The sequence below is a fragment of the Pelmatolapia mariae genome, linkage group LG8, assembly GCF_036321145.2.
Source record: "Pelmatolapia mariae isolate MD_Pm_ZW linkage group LG8, Pm_UMD_F_2, whole genome shotgun sequence".
Classification (NCBI taxonomy): Eukaryota; Metazoa; Chordata; class Actinopteri; order Cichliformes; family Cichlidae; genus Pelmatolapia; species Pelmatolapia mariae.
The window spans coordinates 24,550,789-24,574,418 of record NC_086234.1 but is presented as its reverse complement, the minus strand read 5'-3'; the positions used below and the strand labels follow the sequence as shown (position 1 = coordinate 24,574,418).

General features: G+C 39.3%; 1 protein-coding gene across 2 annotated transcripts; it reads left to right on the top strand.

The window, feature by feature from the left end:
* Positions 1–461: 461 nt before the first annotated feature.
* On the top strand, positions 462–23,458 carry lmf1 (lipase maturation factor 1). Of its 2 annotated transcripts, XM_063482164.1 has the most exons (11): positions 462–693; positions 1,383–1,692; positions 4,068–4,078; positions 6,911–7,059; positions 14,914–14,979; positions 18,588–18,755; positions 19,387–19,567; positions 20,455–20,608; positions 20,756–20,939; positions 21,398–21,510; positions 23,087–23,458. In XM_063482164.1, exons 1-11 carry the CDS (start codon positions 483–485, stop codon positions 23,271–23,273), a joined length of 1,734 nt encoding a protein of 577 aa, XP_063338234.1. In that variant the 5' UTR covers positions 462–482; the 3' UTR covers positions 23,274–23,458. The 2 variants fall into 2 exon arrangements, with proteins under 2 accessions (XP_063338234.1, XP_063338235.1); XM_063482165.1 differs by lacking the exon at positions 462–693 and having other exon boundaries at positions 1,584–1,692; positions 4,068–4,150.
* The last annotated feature ends 172 nt before the right edge of the window (positions 23,459–23,630 follow it).

Below are 23,630 nucleotides of genomic sequence, written 5' to 3'. Positions count from 1 at the left end.
AAACAACAAAACAAAAGCTCAAAATGAAAAAAGTCATATTATAAAATACAAAAGTATAATAATAAAAAATAATATTGGTAATAGTAATAAAACCTATAATAGTTCTAACCTGTGATCTTCATTTCACCGTCTGAAGAGGGGAATGCCAGAAAAACTCTGACTGAAAGCCACTGGAGAGGAGAGAAGCCTCTCGAACAGCTTCAGGTACAAGAACCCCTCAATCCTGGTTTATAGATTTTTCTTTAAATTTGTCATCTTAGGCAACTGGTAGATTCAGAACATTTGTACTACGGAAGATCTGTTTACTTCCAATAAATTAAATTTAAATTGGTTTTGAAAAAAATGTATACGTTATACATACAAACCGTATAATATCATTAAATTTAAAATGTAATAATAATAATAATAATAATAATAATAATAATAATAAAAACAACATACTTCCGCGTCTGTTCTGTCACGTGACCGTGACATCCTTAAACATGGCGGCAAGCGGTGAACGTGCAGAGAGCTCAGTGAGGAAAAGACGTGTTGGCAGTAAGAGAACAGAGACAGACTCCGCTGTTAGCGGTGGAGAAGATGGAAAGCACTCCAGCAGCGACGCAGAGAAAGAGAAGCCGCTTTTGTCCTTACAGCCCGGGACTTACTGGCTCACTCGCATTGTGCTGCTGCGCTCCGTCGCCTTTATTTACTGTATGTTGACACTTACGGTCTGCAGTCAGTTAGAGAGAGAGAGAGAGAGTGTGTGTGTGTGTGTGTGTGTGTGTGTGTGTGTGTGTGTGTGTGTGTGTGTGTGTGTGTGTCATTCTGTCTTTGGTAGTTTAGCTGTAGGGGTTTACTTTTTTCACATTAGCATAACAGTCACAGTTTAGTGCCACGGTATCTTAACGCATGCGCACTTTACTGTAAATAAAACTTGAAATTAGTGAACGTACCTACACGTGTGTTTGGCTGTTTTTTTAACTACTGTTATTAATGCGCTGTTAGTTTCTGATAACCATTCATTTGAAACACAGGGATGGCGCAGTCAAGGAAATATACTAATCCCATGAATGTGAACGTCAGATAGAAAGCACTTGGAAACATCATAGAAAAAAGTGCTTGTGTGAATGAGGCAAGTTGTGTAAAGCGCTTTGAGTCTAGAAAAGTCTATAAGAAGTCTATAAGAACCAGTCCATTTACCATATATTCTGATTTTACTGGTGCTTCTTGCAAAGAGCTGAGCTTACAACCACCACCAGTGTTTTACTCACATCATAAATAAGCCCCCACCTGAATAGCTCCTGTCAGGACAGCTGTGCCTCATGGAGAAGTTTACTTTTTACTTTGAGAAAAATAAACTAATTGCATCTGTCTCACAAACTCTTTCATTTGTTTTTTAGTTGTGGCCTTCAGTGTTGCTTACAACCAGAACAAGCAGCTGATTGGTGAACATGGCTTGATGCCCTGTAAGAGCTACCTCAGAAGTGTCAAGCGCTATGTTGGGGGGAAGATCGGAATGGCCGCCATGGCGTACACCCCCTCCGTTCTCTGGTTCTTGGACTGGAGCGACATGGACGCCAACCTGGACGGCATCGCCCTGTTGGGGATGGCGCTGTCAGGGTTTGTCCTGGTGATGGGAATGGCCAACATGGTGATCATGCTCACACTGTGGGTGCTATACCACTCCCTGGTCAACGTAGGACAGCTGTGGTAAGTGTTGGTTAAATCATGCTTTCACTCTCAATAAAATTGGATTAAAAAATGTTTTAATGTAGAGCACCTAATCTTAAAGATTGATCAGATCAGCATTTTATACATTATTAAATACATCAGTAGTAGCGCTAAAGAGCCTAATGCTTTCCTGAGGAACTGGTGAAGAAAAGGAGTAAATATTGGATGTAAAAATGTCAGATGACGAGAAGTTCAACTTCAAATGAGTTTGCGTTTGCTTTGTGTTTGCAGGAGGCAAAATATAACTTTTTATAGCCAGATTTGTAGAAAATCTTCAAGAAATATAGAAGATCTTAAGTTGTAGCCAAATTTAGTGAGTAGAGAAGCCCTGATTGGAAAGTTCTGGGCTGATATTAAAGTTTGAAACTATTAGATTTTGAAAAACCATTAATTTACTGCTCAGAATGTAAAATAAGTTTCGCATTCCTGCTACAGTGCTTTTAATGTGAAATTAACAGGAAGTGTTGTTAGAAAAATAAAATATAATATACCACTGGGAGCAGAATTTGAGTAGTCAAATATGGCTACGTAGAGGGCTGTGCAAAAGTATCAAGCCGTCTCATTTCTTTACATTTTGATTCAGAATTGTCATTTTTCAGTGATTTCAAACCATATTTCTCCAGGCTTTTTAAAGGTCTCTAAGTATTTTTTTAAGTCCTATCCTATCAATCATTTAAGTATAATAAAACAACTAACTTGCATTTTTAAACATATAACTGTGTAGTGCTGGGCGATATGACGATATATATCGTGTGGACGATAGAAAAGTGTCTATCGTGCCATTTGTCTTCTATCGTTTCTATCGTTTCTAACCCGAATTTTACAAATTATTACATAAAATATATCATTAACCCTTTACAACCGGTCAGAGCAGGCACACTCCGTTTTCCCTAACTATTTTTAAATCCCTGTAGAACTGTAACCACGTAAGGTAGTGCAATAATGTTTTTTTTTTGCATATGAAACCGTAGGGGTTGTACTTACATCTTATTCCATTAGCTTGCCCTAGGTCACGGTTTTCTTCCACATATAGCTTTGCAAAAATTGCATAAAAAGCACTTCCAGCAACAAAAACATAATATTCCAGACTTGCAGCAACAAAAACATAATATTCCAGAAACAGGCTTTGCCGATCCGATCAGCTGTTCATAACACTTCCTAGTTGGAATATAAGTCAGCGCAACTATCGCATGTCCGCCATTACCTGTCCGAAACCGGAAGTGACGTCACTTTCGCGGAAAATGTAGTTTTTTAAGCTTCAAAGTCTATGTTGGTGTTTTTAAAAGTCATGTTTGACTTTATGCTCTTCTGTATCGTTTCTGGGATGCTTAGAAGTCAAATTACACTGTTGGAAATAGTTTATTTTGATGCGCATGCTGTTTTTTTGCAAATTTGCATTTATTTATTTTCATTTATATATAAAAATTTGTGTATCTCAAAAATAAAACTATGAAGACACTGAAAATAAATAAATGTAAAGATAAGCTCTGGCGGACTTGGTTCTATGGTAGGTCTTAAAGGGTTAAATAGCCTGTGCAAATATATTAGTGTTGTCTTCTCACTATACATACTCTGAACTTTATGCAAGAGAAAATAAAGTATAAAAAAATGATATTTTTCGCAAAGAAACTGTCTTGTGGTTTTGCAACATGGTGCTGCTTTACGTGCACCCGGATTTGCAACATACTTTACAGTAACTCAAAACAAAGACTGCACCCTCTCCACTCGCTGTTTACAGACTGCGTACTTTCCAGATGACCACAGGTCAGGTGGTATATCGTGATATATATCGTTATCGTGATATAAAATAATTCATATCGTGATAAATATTTTTTCCATATCGCCCAGCACTATAACTGTGTGTGTGTGTGTTCGTGTGAGTGACTCAGAAAGAATATGTAGGTTCAGGCGACTTTTACGATGGAATATTTTCTTGCATATTAGTCACTACAAGATTTCAAGTGAATTCATTATTAAGTGTATCCTATTGCATAGCATACACTTCAGTTATGATTGGATGTTTCCGTGTTTAAAAAGATAAGATTATGTGAACTATTAATGTTGTAGGTCCTAATTTGTACAAAAATGTTTGGTCCAAGCGCTCATGCCCGCGCTTATATTAGCATAAAGCATACATGCATTTAAAAACATTGCCTATAAGATGATCCCACAGTGATGGTTACCATAGTCAGCTGTCAACTTCTCTACTAGACAGCAACTGCATATTTCATTTCTTGTATTCGTGTTGTGACTTATTTTTCCGCAAAGCATTTTGGCTGCCCAGCGTGTTTGATCTCTCCTGACACCATATCAGAGTTTCACAGCATTAACCTGCTTCCTTTTTCTCTTTCCAGGTACTCCTTTGGTAAGTGAATTTCCACAGAAGCTTCCTTTGTTTCGCCTCCAAAAAGAAGTGGATTTGAAGCAAAGCATTAATGTGAGACAGGTGTCTGTGTCATTTATATTTTCATAAAAGGTGAAACTGATTTTGTGAGATGTTTTAAACCTGTGTTGGGCAACACTTTTTAGAAAAATCAAGTTACGGGTCACAATTTGAAGAGTTGGATTTAAATAGTGCTAAAGATCATCAGTGTTTGAGCCTTGTTCTTAAAAAAAGAAACAGAATTTTAGTGTGTATTTTTATTACTGTTATTTAGAGTAAAAGTGTAGTTCATGCTGCTGTAGTTCTGCTTTTTATTAATATGTTTTTGGTTGAGTGGTTGTTCTTTGGTAATGGGAGGGCCTGATTGAGTCAGTCCTTATGTTTGTATTTTGCACATGTTCCTTAAACCAAAAGCATATCTATGCTGACACATTGCATTTATCTAGAAGCCTATGACTGTAAGGTGAGCTTGACATATTTGTAAAGATGAGCCAGTCTTATTACAAAATTCAGTAGATATCAAGATATGCTGCGAAAAAATCAACTACTTTGTTTGCAGCTTAGAGTGAAAACTCAGTATATTGTTTTTTAACGGGGTGAACCCAATAAACTGTCATGGCTATAATGGTAAAGATGGTGGCGGGGGAAGTATAAACACGAGGTTGCATGTAGAGCTTCGGCCCAGATAAGTGGTGAGGTCAGCAGCAGCTCCATGATTGCCTAATGACACTTTGTAGTCAGAGACGCCAGGCCTGTGTCTGTGTCTGTGGTTGGGCTGTGGCTTCTATTACCCCGAAAAAGAAAAATCCTTTTCTCTCATTCTGCTGCAACTTGGACTCATCATCACACTCTGGCTGACAGTGGAGCTGAAAGTCTGCAGATGAAGGTCCACTGTTCCAATATTAGTGCACTTAGCACTAATATTGGGTTGTTTATAGACATTTATAGACTATAACATTAGAATTTTTATAGGTGATTCCAATTTAAATATTTGTTTTTCTTCAGTGCTTGAAACAATTCCAATCCTAATGAGCATATGCAAACCTAAAAATGTAACGTTATATTTGCTAAACATAAGCACTATCATTGTGAGCATATTATACTGACACTGCCATTTAGCTTCCAGTAAAATGTCAAAGTATCTCTGGGAAAAAAGCTATTAGGTAGCCCGTAATAAGTGTCTTTGACCAGTCTGCTGGCGACCCATGTCGAAATACGGTTAGAGTTGGTTTCATTTTAGCAACGTGACTTTTGCAAACTGAAATATTTTACACTTCAAATGATGTCTCATGTAGTCCTGAAATAAGGATTTACCCCCCTGTTGAATTCAGTTTTAAACACAAAGAAATGAGCAGCTTAGGTCAGTGGTTGGTTTATTTCTGTAGTGAAAGACAAATTATCTACAAAACAATCAAGAATGAATCATTCTGCCACAGTTAGAAATTAATGGGAATTTCAGAGAGGGAAATAACTGGAACTCAAATTGACTACTTGGTAGAGTAGCCGTTGTCAAGCAGAGATCTTTGCTGACCTCGTCTAAATCCTCAAGGGTTTTAGATTGTGGTTTGGAGATACAAAACTTCAGCTTTCTTTCTCATCTGGGTGTCTTCTTGAGCTTTTGACTTTGAAAGATGTTTTGGATCATTGTTTTGTGGGAAGGCCCACCCACGATGCATTTTCAGTGTCCTGGCTGAGTGAAGGACATTCTTATCCAAGACTTTTCCATTTTTTTTCTCAATGTGATGCAGGGATTTTATAATATTGGCAGAAAAAGGCCCCCAAAACATAATGTTTCCACTGCCATGTTTGAGAGTGTTTTTAGGGTGGGAGTCAAAAATGATTTTCCCACAAAGCACAGGAAGTGGATTGATGCCATCACAAAATAAAAAATTATAGACTGCTCGTTTCTTTGAGTGCTCAAAATTATGAATTCAGCAGCAAATCAAATATTTATTTCTCTTACTGTACATGCATGACAGTCCTGTTATAAGCTTTTTCACATATGTATGGCAAATAGGCAAAGATCCACACACTTAGCCATTAAATAGGTTTGCAGCGACCGCGTGGAGGTTCAGCAGCAAAAACCAATCGCATAAAGCTGTGTTTTTGTTTCCCATCACTACTGATATTCACCCTGTTATGGCAGTAAGTTGGGGTCACAATACATTAATCGGCTGGAAAATGATACTCCCTATTTTGGCAAAATTTAGAGTTCCTCTTCAACTTTGACAAAGATGTCCTGACTTTGACTCCCAGAAACACAGTTAATGTGGCTTTATCAAGTACATTACCAGACAAACGTGTGCCATTCCTCTCATATTTATTGATATTGTTCCAAATCAGAAATTTGACGTCATGTTGTTTTCTTGGGGCGTGTATGTGTTACTTTGTTGACCTGAAGTGTAATGTTCCTGCACCATTAACCTCCTAAGACCCGAACTCTTCCATGGCATGCATTTTTAATTTCTCTTTGATATTTGGGCATATTGGGGCCCAATGAATATAAAAACAAGGAATTACCAGATTTTTTTTTTTTACCTTATTTTTGTTTTTATGTAAAATCAGAGCCACATATGAGGATATTCGTTTAAAATTTTGATAGAACAGTAGCAGTATAATGTCCTCATAAGTGGATATCAGGCCCTTGTAGAGCAAAATTGAGTATTTTGGTCTAAATAACCCAAAATGTGCTGTCCACATATGTGGACGCCAGGTCCTAGGAGGTTAAAGCAGTATTAGCTCTTCTGTGCTATAACACACTGAGCCTGCGTTAAGTAAAGCAGGTCATTGATGATCTTCTGATTGTTTGTGCAGGTTGGGAGAGTCAGCTGTTGGAGACAGGCTTCCTGGCTATTTTCTTGTGTCCGGTGTGGACTCTGTCCCAGGTTCCCCGCCGGTGTCCCCCGTCTCTCATCTGTATCTGGACCTTCAGATGGCTCATTGTTCGCATCATGCTGGGGGCTGTGAGTATAGCAGTTTATAAATACACAGAAGAGATGTCTGCAAATTTATAGATCATTTATTGCATGCCGTTAAAACAAGAATACAACTGCTTTGACAGTAAATTTTAGGAAGTAATTTCAAACAAATTCACAATAACTGAAAGATGAATGAGAAAGCTTACTTTTGTCTTCCATTTGTGTGCATATATCTTCTTCCAGTGGCTGTTAAAGTTTCTAAATTAAAAGCCTGACATAAACGCATCTCATTCATGTGAAGAAATGAAACCGTTTCTGAGCAGCGTGAATGTTTGTCATCGGATTTTAGACTGTTACTTTTGGGTTTTTGCTATTGAGCTCTGCCAGCAGCCAGTGATGCCAAAACAAATATATGGTCGACTAAACAATATGTCTCTTTGTTTGACAGTTTCCATGGTGAATTTTAGACCTCTGTCTGTGTTTTATCTGTCAATCACTGCGTTTTCCACAGATTCAGTGGCATTTTTCCAGTTAAGACCACAAAGCGAGCTGGAACGCAGGGAGCCCCCAACTCAGCGCTTCAATGTAAAAGGCTCTTATAGTGTATTTCATTCTCTGATGTACAACGTCAGAATGAATGTTGAGATTTGTGTTGCTAAGGGCAACCGTTATTTGAAAGCACCTCAGTTATGCTACAAAACGGTGACTGCATAAGCAAAATGAAAGTGCTGTTATTTTTCAGAAGCCATAAGCAAACTTTAATCTTTTAAGAAAAGATTGAGAAAGTTTTTTTTGTTCTGCTCTTTGTGCCACCAAGATACATGTATCTTAACAACTGACTACTGACCAAGGAAACTACTAGAGATCATGGTGTCAAAGGGGAAAATGCAATGACTTTGGCTATTTCCTAACATTTCATTTATAGGCTGACATTTAGGCATTCAGGTAAAATTTCCTGACAACTATTAGATATGCAGATATTCAAAACACTTAGAGGATAAATGTTCATGTCTTAGCTGGTTGCCTTTGTAAAGCGTAAATTGTCACTCATGATGATGATGTCAGGGGCTTAAATTTGTTCACTTTGTTGTTTATTGACTAAATACCTCCAAAATTGTGACTAAAAACTGAGAGTATATTATTTTTGTGTGCAAAAAAAAGAGAACTGCTATTACTAGTGGAATTATTTAGATTTGTATCATTATAAAATTTTATAATTTTAATCTCAAGTACTTATGACGAGTTGTTCTGTTGCAGTGTGCTGCACAGATATACAGCAGTTTTGATAAGATGCATCAGCTCTGCTTGCTTTCCTCAGTTAAATGAAACCAGCTGCTGCACGTTATTGTTCAGAGTACACAGTGTTAAGTGTATGGATTTATAACAATGGATGATGTTCTGGGCTTTAGCTTTACAAAATTTTAGATGAAATTATTGTTGGGCCTGATTAGTATCTAGTCAACTGATCACCCTCTGTCTAACTGGATTAGCTGATTAGATTTTGTTGATAATTTATTTTGTAATGTTGTTAAGAATGTCAGAACTTTAAGGTTAAGGTCCAAATAGCATTCACATGCTCCTTTTGTCAGGAAATCAAATCCAGATGATAAACAGTAAACAAAGGAACCACACTGACTGTATATTGTCTTACTTTGAAGCTCTGCTGCACATTTTCTACTATGATTATGAGATGAACTTTCCTATATTTTATTTTTTCATGTGAGACGTCCATCACGGGTTTGATGACCTTATAGTGGGAGAGCTTATGATGGTCCAAACTGTTCTTTGGAGGTCTGCTTAAATGTTACAAAGACTCAGCAACTTTTCAGCAGTGTTAATTGCAGTGCAGTTCCTCCCACAGTGTTTGATCCACCCTGGCTGTATGTATTTATCCATCTGAAAGCACTGTGATTCAATGCTGTTCTTTGACTCCTATATTTGTGAGGATGACAAAGGTTAGCATGTACTTTTAAGGTCCCTGAAAATATAGGAGATGGGTTGCGTATGAGCCCATCATTTTTTATTTATTAATTCTTTTAAGCAATGAAATGTCCTACAATGTCGCACAAGTCATTTTTTCCCAATAATAATTTCATACCACATGCTATTGCTGTAGCATCTAATATTTTTAATATATTAAAAAGGAAAGAATCGGACTATAAATGCATTAACCATACATTATTAATTGGGATGGGCTGATAACAGTTTAAATGTCATTTTCTGCTTATCAGCCTTTACCTACCATTGTAATAAGTACATAAAAATCATTTTAACATCCTTCATAAAAATGTATACCCTGCTCTGTTTAAACAAGCCTTACCTTAAGCATACAAATTCAATTTAAAAGTATAAATAAATGCCTTTGTTTTCTTGCTTAACGTTGTTATATAAACCAGATTTTCCCTGCTAATCTTGATTAGAACCATCTCCATTGTACCTTGTGTAGTAAGTAATTACCTCATTAAAACAAGGGGAACTTCCAGCACACTTGCACACACAGAAATGCCCCAGCAGTTTATAAAAATATCACATGACCATATTTTATGCTAAACAACATTGTTGACATTAAAATGTTGTTGTAATTATTACGCTTTCCCCCCTATTTGTTTCCTAATTAGCGTAGCTTAATATATTTAATACATCTTGCACATTGAGGTGGCATGTTAAGCTGCTCGGATGCATTTCAATTTGTGCCCTAGCAGCTTGTGTACAGCAGCAGTAGACTGTGAGGTTAATCAGGCAGAAAGCTACAAAATGTGAAGCTAATTAGATTTCAGAAGATCGAGTTGGCTCATTAACTATGAAGCTCTGTAAATACTCTAAATATAAAGCGTTTTCACAAAAGGGGATAAAAGCCTCATTTTAAATTCTGATTGATGTTCAGCCTTATAGACCTTTAGTCCCTTCTATATCTTAAAAGTAAATTAGATAAGTGACCCTCAAATGAAGTCTCAGTGTTGTAAGATGTGATTATGCTTTTTGAGTACAGTGTTGGGTAGATACGTTTTTGAGTATAAGCATGGTATGCTTACTTGATCAAGCTTTTGTATGAGGACTACATTTCTCATGTTACCAAGAATATTGACAACAAAGTCAAGTAATTGATAATAGATCCTTCATCTCAGCTTGCTAGCTGTTTCCTGATGGTTTAGTTGTAACTTTAGATTAAAATTGGTCTTGAAATGGCCTTCTAAGTTTGTTCATAGTAGAGTTTGATCATACTAATCACTGAGGGTATAACAACAGCCCCCCCTCCGCCCCCCAAGTAAATTCCTGAGAGTTTAAAAGCATCTCTTAATAGATGAAGGCAGTGAAAATACTGGTGTTGATATTTTTTTTGTCAGAGAATCAATAAATTATTAAGTTCTACTGTTGCGTATAGTGATTGTAAATGTGTTGTATTATACATTTTTTGCTTGATCAAACATTTCCATTAAACTCGGCAGCTGTAGGAAATATTTTGCTAGGTGTGGTTTGTGGCTTAAATTGGCTTTATAGAGTTAACGGTGTGTAACGTGAGCTGAAATCACATTTAGACTTTGGTTCTTATGTTGCTGACACGTTGATTCATCCAGACGGTTGGTGCACATCTGGTCGACTGGGATGGATAGACCCTTATTGCCTGTTATAATAAATAGATGTGGGTAACAATGAGTTCAAGGTGTACAAGAGAAGCTGCTCATGATCCCTGGCTGAATGACATTTTGGCTGTAACTGAAGATATGTTTAAGTAGAAGTCCAAATTATTAATACTGAAAGACTGACGTGGATTAAGGCTTTCATACAGTCCAGCTATGAGTCAAATGTAACTCAGACCTAACTTAAGTGTGAATGAGAGCAGCAAGAATGAGCCAAAAGCAATATTGAGATTGTAAAACCCCCCAAAAAGCTGAAAGACGCTAAAGAGCTGCTTGGTGCTAATAGGAATTGCACTGTAAGATGGTAATTCTCTGTTTATTCAATAACTGCTAGCGTCAGGTTTCTGACAGCAGTCATTGTATTCATTGCCAGCAAAACAGTATTGATTATAGCAGCTTTAACTGAGTTCTGAATCATCATAGGTGATAACTCTAACTTTGTATCACAGAGGAAGGCAAACGTGTTTTCTGGGGACAAATGCCAACAGTTTTTGATTTTTCTTTGTTCCCTGAATTATAAGACTTGGGAGAACAATTCAATTAAAAAAAAGAACAACTTTGCAAAAAAATTAAGGAAATTTGTATCTGGTTGACAATGTTTTTGCAGCAATGTTTCTTGGCTATAAATCTTATACCCCTGGAAGCCAGTCTACATATTTTCCCTTTAAATGGAGCCACATTTGTAGGGAAAATACATTTGTGGGTTGCAACCATGATAAGTTTCTCTGTCAGTGCCAAACAGCTTATTCGGTTATTGAATCTTGTTTTGAGCTTGTGGTACCCCAGGTGCAGCTAATCGGGTGCCTGACTGGCAGCTTGTGGACCCTGCTACAGGGGTTCGTTGGCGTCTGCTCCAAGGATGCCTTGTTTACCAGGATGCCACGTTTGATTGATCTGGAGAGGCCATAGGGCAACTTCAGGCTGGTGTTCCACAAAACAGAGTTGGAAAATTATTTGGAGTGAGTTCTAGTACCATCTCCAAATTGAAGTCAAGTTCTATATAACAGGGAATGTCAGAGACAGGCTTTATTCTTCTGGTGGTGTTGTCTCCCAAAGAGACCTGTCAGCACTTAGGAACCGTAGGCAGTGTTCTACAAATTTATAGTCAAACTTTGAAGGAAGATACGGCCGACGACTCTGCCCAAACAATCCAGAAGAGATCACACACAATCCATCTCTGCTCTCACAGTCCTGCCAGGAGGCCTTCCATGACTGCCCTGCACCATCAGGCCCATTTGTGCTTGTGCTGACAACACGTGCACTGGAACATGTCTGCAGTCCTGACCTCAACCCCACTGAACACTTGTGGGATCACCTTGGGTGTGCTGTTCGTGCCAGAGTGACCAACACAACAGCACTGATCTCAAATGCTGGCTGAAAAATTGGATGGCATCCCACAGCAGTGTGTGACCAAGGTAGTGACTGGCAGTGACTGAGTAGAGGTGTCAGGCTGTTGTGGCTGTGTATGGTTCTTCCACATTCTACTTGTTAAACTGCCAGTATGTCTTCTTTCTTCAGACTTCAATCATCCTAAAAATGACACCAAACAAGAGTCAATAGGAGAATAAGCTGTTTGCCGTTGGCAGGGAAGATCTGAACAACCCACATACTCGGCTCTCCTGCTCAATGCACATATTTTTCTTACAGGGGCACCATTTCCAGTGGTATACGATTTATTGCTAAAAGGCATAGTTACAACAAAGTAATAATTGATAAAACACAAATGTCCTTAGTTTTTGTGCTAAGAGTAGATATTATGATTGCCTAGGGTCTGGGTTAGAGTTTGGATTACAATCATGCTTGGGGTTTTTAGTCAAGGATGCCTTAAACCTCCTAGAGTTAAGCCTTTAAGCTCATGACAATCAATGGACTGAAAATGTTTGATGATTCATTGCCATTGTGTCATTGGCATATGTTGATGATATTACTATTTACTTTTGATAAGTGGCTTCCTGTTTGACTTCCAAGAAAGGCCTTCTTAGATTAACAGTATGTGTTCATTCATGTTGGAAAAATGCCATGTCGAACAAAGCAATGTAACACCAGTACTGCTGTGGCATTAACACCACAGTTCCTCTTCTCTTCTGTTTTTATAGTCAGATTTCATTGTTTGAATCCATTGGATACATTTGTATCCAATTTTCTTTCTTAATAAAATTTTGAGCGTATCATAGTTGTGAAAGGTTTAATCTCTCTGGTGTTCTTTGCTGAGTTTACAGGTTCATATCCTTTCCCTAAGGCCTCTTGATACTGAAGAGATATCTGTTTATGTCAGAGGTTTGTATGTTGGGTAGTAATTGATGACATTTCAGAATCTCATGACTGAATTCAATTATCAACAACATCTTTGGCTTCATCACCTCAACAGCCAGCAGCCAAGTTTGTAATCAGAAAGAAATGTCCTGGTTTTTTGTAAATCTGGTTAGAGAGGTTAGCAGGCGATTTATTCCAAATTCCACGTCGACCACATGACAGGCCGATGTGTCAATATTGACACTTGGGTCCTGGATAGCGTCCTGTTTGCTTAATTCAGTTGGTGGAAAACAAGCCCTGACATCGCATTTCTCTGCATTTCGGGCTTAGTTTGAATCATTTTTTTGTTTTTTCTTATTTTATTAAGGGAAAATCCTCAGTGAGGGACTATGGTTAACTTTTTATTACAGTCATAATCTGCATCATCAATTTAGAAATACCATGGACTCCTAACAACAGACTTGTGATTCAGTAGCATGACATTTTCTTTTGGCCAAAAACACTCCTAGAGCTCCATAGGCTTTTTCCCCCCCTGTATTTTTCACCATACTTATTTTTTTAGCACTGACTCTGTTTATAACTGAATCTTCTGAGGGCTTCTTCCCAATTTGAGGCATTAGCACAACAAGGCTGCACAACTGTGAGCTGCTGTTGAGGTAGAGAAGGTCAGAAAAGCTAATGATGTTTTCAGACAACAAGCAAATTAGATTTGTTGTGTCAGATTTGATCTTTGGCGGTGGATCACCACTTTGTATTGTGTCTCATGTTGTGCTTAAAGTGTGTCAGCCACTGAGGAGCTTAAGTATCTTGTCACTTCTTAGATATAGCTACATGCTATCCTGTTTGTTAGAGTGTAGCATGTTAATGAATTTCTTCTCCATAAAGCATTTGGTTTATTTAGGCTCTGAACAGACACTGGATGAGTATGATTTTAGTGATGCCTTAAATTTTCCACTGTAAGATTCATATTTTTGGTCTTTTGATTGTGATTTTAAAGCATTAGTATTATCATGGTGCCCTGATAATAGACTGAAAGATTGATATAACTGCAGTGAATGTCTTCGTTTTGAAGCCTCAGCTTTATTTATTGCTGTCGCCATTGTGGATTTTTGGAACCAAACAAATTACTATATTTACAACCCCAATTCCCCCAATTTAACATGTGAATAGAAAACAGAAAGCAATGATTTGCAAGTCTCAGAAACCCAAATTTAATTCCCAGTGGAACATTGAGGAAATAGTCATTTTGAATTTAATGGCAGCAGCAAGTTAAACTTGGCATTTAGGTCAAAGGCGGAACCAATGCCCAGCTTTACTAGCATGTTTTATACACATTACATATATATGAATATGTAAATTTGATGTTATTATTTAATATAACTCTCCAGCATTTCCAACAAATTGGTATACTGTGTAATTACTTTAATTTTAACCAAGAAATCCAATCAAAGGTTTTTAAACTCAGAGAGGAGAAGCAAACTCACTCATGTTTTCACCTCAACAAAATCAAGTTTACAGTTATTATTGGATTATATGTAATGCAAAAACAGTGACAGTTGTTGACAATAGTTTAGGTTGCAAATGAATTTGCACACCAAGGTCCTGAACTCCATCAACACACAGTTCTTGTCTATGTCTTAATCGTCTTCTTCCTTTGAATATTGATCTTCCTTTCCTTCCTTCTCTTTTCTCTTTCCTCCCCATTCATTGGCTTGTTTCCTTCCTTTTTTTAAATGTGCAGAGGCAACAGTACACAGGCTGGATTGAGTTGTGAATTGTAATAAAAACAATATGTGATCCTGTTGTATGTATACTGAGGTCATGATTGATGGAAGAAACGGCGTTATTATTGACTGGTTCATGCTGGACCATTTCCTTCTGAGACAGATTTTTAGTTGTCATGTGCTGACATCTATTAAGTCCAGCTAAACACAGAAGTGCTTGCTACTGTGAGGTTTGAAGTATACTGAGGTTGATGTAGCACAAGTTTTATGTTTTGTCTTTTCAGGGTCTTATAAAAATCAGAGGAGACAAATGCTGGAGAGACCTCACCTGCATGGACTATCACTATGAGGTGCGTATGTTGCATTTAATGTACTCCCTACATTTCCAGCTTCCTGGTTCTCAGTGTTCTGTTGTGTTAAATGCACAGTGCAGCCTCAAGGCCCTTTGACATTTGACACGGCATGCGCTGCACTCACCCTAACTAGAGTGAAGGACCCAAAAATTGCAGCTGCTCTACGTGTACTACATGCGCCTGCTTCTTGTCACTTCCAAACATGTATCTCTCTGACTTTATATCCTCTAGAGAGTTTGTGACGTATTATGTTCAAATGTTTAATAAAAAAATGTATCGCTTATTCATAAAGACTTAATCTTTGTAACTATCCCGATTAGTGAAGAGTGTGTCGTTTACACAAGACGTCTTTGCCCCCGAGGTCCTCAGAGCCATTGGAAAGGCTTTGGAAGTCCCTATATATGCATATGAATGTTTTCCTTCATCGTGTGGCTGAACTTGGCGCAGCATGCTTCGTTTCTATTGGCCGTGTGAAGGTACGTCACAGCAGAATGTGCGCAAACAAAAGACACGAATGGGTTTCAAAGGGCCTTCAATCCTCACAGGTTGGGTCTGGAGCTGTTCACACTTGTTTCCTTCACACTAGAACCCCTTGGTGGTTCTAGGAAGTTTGTTAAACATGTTCTGTGCAGAACACAGATTAAAATCCCTCGTTTGCTTGCGTTCTGAGTACAGTGCAGGAGCCGCTGCAGTAATGACCTCCTACAACCAAAGACTTCACCTAAGCTATCATATTACAAGTGTCCAGCAAAACCCGAGTCGTTTTTAAATTTCCCAAAGGCCCGTTTTCTTCAGCAGTCTGAACGTCTCAGTCTGATTGATATATAAAAACAGTAAACCTTGGCTTCGTCTCCTGGATGATGACAAAGCTGCAACAAACTCACATCAGGCTAACCACAGCAGGGCAGCACATTACAGAAACCGCTGTTGTGGGATTCAATAAATCAAACTCTTACACTGAGTGTGAGGTTGTGCAAATCCAGTGTTTGTTTTTCCCTCGGTGGGACACTCGACCGCTCTAACCAGCACTGCTCGATGTTAGCAGGCCACAGAGGGAGGAGGACCTTCTTCTGTCTTCTGTAATTAACATAGACAGGAATATTCTGGCTCCTATGAGACTGGATATATCAAGAATACTCCATAGATATTCACCCAGCCGAAAATACAATAGCAATGGAGGTTAGGTTGTAACACACAGGCTTCCATGGAGTTGATAGCTAGTGATGTGTAGGATTACAATGTGGAAGTATAAAGCGCTTACATTTTAATCCTTTCTAATTATGGCTTTTCCTTCTTTCTTTCTTTGACTCTTCCTTATAAAATTTTCCTAGATTTTCCCACAGTTTTAGCATTCATTGCCATACAGGGCAACAGAGTTTGTGAGGCCAAATATTGTCCACTGTACAAATTTCACTATTTCATGTGTATCGAAAATGTTGAACTGTCTTAACCTCAACTAAATTGATCAAATATCCTCTACAATGAAAAAACAACATCAGTTAATTCTCCCCATGTTCTTACAGTGTATGAAATAATTATACTGTCTGTTCATATGTCATGTGGTTACCATTACATCATAAAGAAAATTCCCCTGATGACCTTGTTGTTACCAGTAAGATGGGTTGTTTTTTTCCCTCTTCCTTTTGATACCTTCATTTAAACTGTACAATGTAAAAATAGTTAAAGTTGAACTGATCTGTTGGTTAAAGCTGATTTTCAGTGTGCTCAGTAGTACTAGGGGCACACAGCTGTTACAGCTAGAACAATGAAAGCCAGATGTTGACCAATTTGAGCAATCGAAGGTAGATGATGTTTAAAGTCTCTGAACTGTTAAATTCAAAGTGAAATTCTGCCTTGCTAAGTTCAGTACACACAAACCATAAACACAAGCTGTAAACAGCTCCAGGTTTAATTAGTCTGGTGTGACCAGTAGCTTATTTTAAACTGAGGCTAGCATTAGCTCCACTGACAGTAGCCACTGTGATGTCAGCTGTTGGTTTTGGAGCGCTTATTCTGAAGCTTCAGTCTGACTGCTTTGGTTGTCGCCGATATCTGGCTGAAAGGGTCCCCCTAACTCCAGGCGCGTGGATTATAAAAAGAATTTTTTTTAAATTGTGATGAAGGGTGAAAACAACTTTTCTAATGACTGTGAGTGTATAGGGATTAATCTGCCTCTAGTAAGGCTCAGGAGAGACTGGTACTGGCACTTGCTGATTTGTTAGTTCAGGTAAGTGATGAAGTCAAACATCTCACATCCAACTGGCGTGTCTCGTATAGAGCACACTGCTGAAACTGCTTCAGCCTGCTCACACTTTCATTTCAGCTGCAAGCTCCTTTGCAGCCCACTTGACATGACTTGATGTCATTGAAGTCTGGTCTCTTCTGCGATGGCGGTTGTGCTGCTGCTCTCCCATCAGGTTTTGAAACATATCTATATAAACTATACCAATTAGAAATGACCACGAGTGGTCTTATTTTAACTGTAATGATCGTCGACCTATGCATGACAGCGCTGGTTCAGTTCTCAGAGCTTGTGACTGTTGTGTAGCTGCATGTAGCTTTGTTTGTAGCCTCAGCTACTGTGGTCACTGTATCTTGCTTGAATTATTAAATAAACTATAGATGCCTGTGGAGGCAATTCTTTAGCTACATGCTGACAGTTATTTAAGGTTAGTGTACCAGAAAATGAGTTTATACCTGACAAATCATCCTACAATGTGGAGCTTATTCCACGCTGGGTCACTTTCCCTGACCTGGTCCAATTTCAACAGTTAGCAGCCTACGCCGTAATGTAGACACACACACGCGCACACAGGACCGGAAGCCAGTGGCGCCAGGTGAACCTTATTAACCCCTCGGACACAGTGCTCCCTTTCAGATGAGCAGAGGAGCTGCAGATCTCCTCCTGTCCTGACTCTCGGGGGGCTGTGTAGCTGTGTTTCAGCATAGTTGCTGTTTTGTTTGCCTCTGTATGTTTGTTGTAATAATGCTGGTTTCCAAGTCCTGTCGGGTTGTTTGGCTGTCTGAGGTCGCAGGCCCCTTGCCCTTGGTCTTCCAGGGGTGTTTCAGTAAGCTGCAAGTTTAATAACCCCAATTTTCTGCAACATAAAAACAATAAAGGTTTGGGTTAGGATGCCAACTGTCTTGTTTTCATTTTTCCTACGCCTATTCCTGTGCTATATTTATTTTTCACTCCCTGTAGCAGTTTGCATGTTCAGCTTTTACATAGCAACCAGCTCATGCACGCATAATTTACCAGGCTGTATGAATCCTCTGGGGTTTTTTTTTTTTTTTTTTTTTGGGGGGGGGGGGGGGGGGGGTGCATAGGTGTGGTTGCTGTTATTTAAATAGGTTTCCATCTTTATTTAGACATGGAAATGTTTCCCTCAAGGTGTGACACTATAAATTAATTTTCATCCCATCTCAGACAGTTGTTGCCAAAGTAAATCCGAAAAACTTCCATCTTAAGCTGTGAGCAGACTGAGTTTGGAAAATGTTTGCAGATCAGAAAACCTTTGCAGAACTTCAGGGAGGAATCCATTCATTAAAGATGAGATGTTACCGTGGCACTTGTCACTTTGACCTTGAGTTTTTTCTCTGTGCAGACCCAACCAGTTCCCAATCCCATGTCATACTACATGCACCACTCTCCGTGGTGGTTCCATCGCTTTGAGACCTTGTCAAACCACTTTGTCGAACTCATCGCCCCGTTCTTCACTTTCCTCGGCAGGCGGATGTGTATGGTTAATGGAGCAATCCAGATCCTTTTCCAGGTAATTTACACTTTTCACAAGCCGCAGAGAGCAATGAGAGCAAAGGCTGAATGATGATTGATGTTTATGGCAACTGAGATAACGATCTTAACGGTGGTGCCAAGGTAGTAATGATTAAGAGGGGAAAAGTCAAACAATAATGAAATATAAATGCACCTACTGATGTGATGTTATTGGCTCTGTTTTGGAAACACTGTTCCTGTCCAGTGTTTGCACACACAGGTTTAACCAAGGCGGGCTGCTCAGATAGATTTTATGTCATTATTTTATTTTTCATTCCTTGAAAGTCCCCTTACTCTTTGAACTCTGAAAGTTAATGGCTGACATGTTGGGATGTTTAATTGCATTTAGCTATGTTATCCATTACTGTACACTTAAACTGAATCTGTGCCTCATGTGTAGCCTGTGGTAGGCTCTCTGGTAGCCTACACGAGGTGAACATGATCTTTGTAGGGAAAAACAAACAGGATTTTGAGGTATTGGTGCTGCCCTTCATTTTGTTAGAGCTCATTGGGTCGTTCATTTCTTTAAAAAAAAAATGTTTTCCAGCTTTTTAAGTGGTGCTGAAACACTGCTGCATCATCTCTCCTCACTGTGCCTTCTCTGTCTGTCCCATTATTTTGGGCTGCAGGTGGTTTTGATAGTGAGCGGGAACCTTAGCTTTCTGAACTGGCTCACCATCGTTCCCAGTTTGGCCTGCTTTGACGATGCATCGCTGGGCTTCTTGTTTCGCTCTGGGGCTGGAGCCAAGAAAGCAGTGCTGGAGATACAGAGTGAGGATGTAGCTGGACGCACCCCAGCACCTACCAAAGGTATGCACATCCCAAACTTTGCAAACGCAGGATATTGTTGTCTACTTGTGAATTTGAAATGTTGGTATTCAGCAGTACAGACTGACAAGGCTGTATAGCATCTGGTTGTGCTAGAGAAGGAATTATGGGAATAAAAAGGATTAGCACTTGGAGAGCTGAGTAGCTGGGAAAAGAATGACATCAAGTTTGTTGGAATTTAAAGTAACGCCACTTACATTTTTACAATACAGACTGCTGAAACTGTGGTAAAAGTGTGAGAGTGGCCCCACTCTAATTGGTCCCACTGGACCTATTAGTGTCTTTGCTTCACTGTAGCATAGTAAATATGAAATAACCTGGTACCTGGAGTGTGGGCCTATTTGAATCATTTGAGCAGAGCCAGAAAGTTGGTCCTGGTGAGAAATGATTTTGGGTACCCTGATGTGTTTAACATGTGTTGAGGCAGGCAGACAGGTAGGAAGGAACTGATGCAGACTTAGCAAATGTTTGCCAGTACCAGCTACCCCGGCACATATCGTCCACACCTTTTTTACTAAGAAATTGTTTCACTGATCACAAACACATGCACACACGCCGGCTCACTCGTTAATGCCAACCTCCACTGCTCCAGGCCAGACACTAATAAATGTGTCACCTTGATTTAAGGTGCAGTTTTCCTCGGCTTCAGGTACAGGTTTGGGGTGAATACACGTTTTTTTTGGCTAAACAGGAGCGACAACATGCACGTGCAGTTTCATATTTAGCATAAATGGAGCAGATGACAGAGAAAGCAGTGAGCTCTATCCAGTGACAGAACATTAAGATGCATTTAGAAGTTTTCTTGTTTTTCTCTTCGTTTGTGTGCGTGTGTGTGTGTGTGTGTGCGTGTGTGTGCGTGTGTGTGTCAGGTATGTTGATTCGTCGGGTGGTTAACATATCTTTGGGCATTCTGATTGGCTACCTGAGCATCCCTGTGGTGATGAACCTGCTGAGTTCCAGGCAGGTGATGAACACATCCTTTGACCCGCTGCGCATTGTCAACACGTACGGAGCGTTTGGCAGGTACAGCCAGAGGATCCGAGAGGAAACGCATATATTAGCAGATATATTGCAAATTAAGATCTTTGCATACTAAAGAAATTAGTGAAATTTTAAAAATGTGATCCTTTATTCGTTTTATTTAATGTTTCCTCTCTTTCTACTGGTCAGCATCACTAAGGAACGTACTGAGGTAATTTTCCAGGGCACTCTGAGCCCAGAACCCAAGGACCCTGAAGCATTGTGGGAGGAGTACCAGTTCATGTGCAAGCCGGGGGACGTGTACCGGCGGCCGTGCCTCCTCTCGCCGTACCACTATCGACTGGACTGGCTCATGTGGTTCACTGCCTTCCAGGTAAAACCTCACTACAGCATTTTTTTAAAATTTATTATCCTAATGTTGGTAAAGAGTTTGAATGTATTAATATTATTGTTGCTATTATGGCTGTTTATATGTAAATGTAATCAATGTGGAAAAGCTTTAGTACCCCATTTCCAACACTGGGGGGCAGTGTTTCCACGATAGTGCTGCACACTTGTTTTAAATCAAGCCAGAACTGTCGTGTTTGCCCTTCAGTCTTCATTTGTGTGTTTCTGTCTCCCTGTATCTGCTCATTATTTCCCTTTTTCTCTCTCACAAACACACATTAATATTCCCTTGCCTCCTCTTTCTCACTTATTTGATTCCCAGTGTGACTCGTTAAAATTCTCCTCTTCCCTGATTTCTGTCTCTTCCTCTTCCTCTCTTCTTTCCGTCTCCTTCTCCTGTGTTTATTTCTGTTTCTAACACATTGTCTCCATCTGTTCGATCAGACCTACGAGCAGAGCGAGTGGGTGATCCACATAGCAGGACGCCTGCTGTCCAACGACAGCACAGTCCTCTCACTTCTCGACCACAACCCGTTCCAAGGCAGAGACCCACCCAGGTAAACGCACACAGTCTACACCAGCCTCACCAAAACACTCTCGTTAAGTTTAGGAAAGTCCTCAGAAAGCTACAGCTAGACTTAGACGCTGGTAAAAGAAAAGGGATAAGTCCAAAACCACACTCATTCACACAGCTGTGAGACACCACAATGGCTCTGTGGAACTGACTCCTGCTCCTCAGCTTAAGTACTTCCACTGCTGATTGCTGAGTGGAGTCACTTCAATAGCACTTCACAGGAAGAAGAGAGCAACTCACACGCACACAACCTGTAGAGATGTAACACAACCATCAAGGAAAAGTGTGTATTATGTGTACAATTTTCACCTGCACTGGTCTCTATCATGGCCAAACCATTTTTAGCCAGCAGTGGAAGGATAGGGCATCACATAACTAGCTAGTTGAGGCATGCTAAGTAACTAGCTAACCGGGCAGATCTTTTTCAGGCAGTGGAATCGTTTAATAACACACACTACATTCTTCCTCAGTGTTTTAACGTGCATGAACACCAGTGGCACAACATGCTGGTATGACCATCATGGTCCAACCCATACTGTATATAAAAGATGGACAACACGCACTAGTTAAGTTCTGTTGTTGCAGCTGAAACTTTTTTCTGTGGTTCTTAAATCACTTGTAATGTTTTGTGTTGTGTGTTGTACAACAAGTTCTTTGGTCAGTGTCTGTTGTTTTTAAATGTGCTATGTAAATAAACTGGACTATTTTCAATGTCACCATCTCGGTGTTTTAAAAGCAGATGTGAGGATTGACAGGAGGACTGCTCACTGACTTGTGATTGATAACACAGGTCTGCAAAAAAACCTTTTTCAGCTGCATGGAATATTTTTGGTAAATTTTATGTTTTTTAGGGTGCTGAATCCAAAAATGATCTCAATTTCCCTCCATCACATACATTTTTTTTTTTTGCAAAACATGAGTTTACATTAAAAAAAGCGATGAAAAAAATCAATATTTCAATATCGTTTTCTAAGATTCCTTACCTGTTGCTCTGAGCAAAACAAACCTATTGGGACATGATCACCTGAGCTCCTCACACCGCCAAACCCACCGTACCCTCCCCCTCCTACTGACCCCCCTCAATTCCTCGCATTTTCTATTTGTATTTCTCTCAGAAATATTAAATTAATGTAAGAAATCATTATTGGATATGGTTTTTTGACTCAAGTAGAGGATACCAGATTTCAGTTTAAAAAGGGAAATTGTACACTTAATTACACAAAAAACATGAGTTTTGCAAGAAAACCAGACGAGATGGAATTTAAAAAAATATTTTTCCCAGTTTCAGTGAGTAAAAATCTATAAGAAACACCCAAAAAAAATCCTATGCAGTGTTTTGGTTGCAGACCTGTGTAATTCATGAAGAATTACAAGAATCGAGCTCAGGGAAACCGCCTAGCTGACTTCTCTGTGAGGAAAATAAATAGAATATAGAAACAATGTTTTTCTGTGAGTCACTGTTGTTGGTAGACAAAGTATTATACACCCTGAAGAATGTATGCCGACAATAAAAATCATTACTTCATGTGAACACAGTTTTGGGCTCTTCTTCCTTGCAGATGGGTTCGGGGAGAACATTTCAGGTACAAGTTCAGCCAGCCAGGCAGTGCCAGCGCAGCACAGGGCAAGTGGTGGCTGAGGAAACGCATCGGAGCTTACTTCCCTCCTGTGAACCTGGAAGGACTCAGGGGCTACTTCCAATCCAGGAACTGGCCCCATCCACATATACAGCAGAACAGAAAGTAAAGCTCTGAAGCCCCACAACTCACTGTGAAGAAGGGTGGGATTCGATTTCATGAAGAACTTTTTCATTGATATCGAGCATCCACACATTTATTCCCACATGATGTGATGGTTTTTGTAAAGCTTTCAATTAAAGGTGGGAAGTTGCCCGCCTTTGTATATCTGAATGAGTGCAGTTTCTATATTAAAAGGGATCTACACATATGTAATGATCAGCTTTCCTGCTTTTTCTTGTGTGTTTGGTTCATGCAGAGTGATGTCCCACCATATTTGTGTCTGTTCCAGCAGTTTTTTAGATAGTTTGGTCATTTGTGTCACTAAGGATGTACTCATATGAGACATGGTATCTCCTTTCACTGT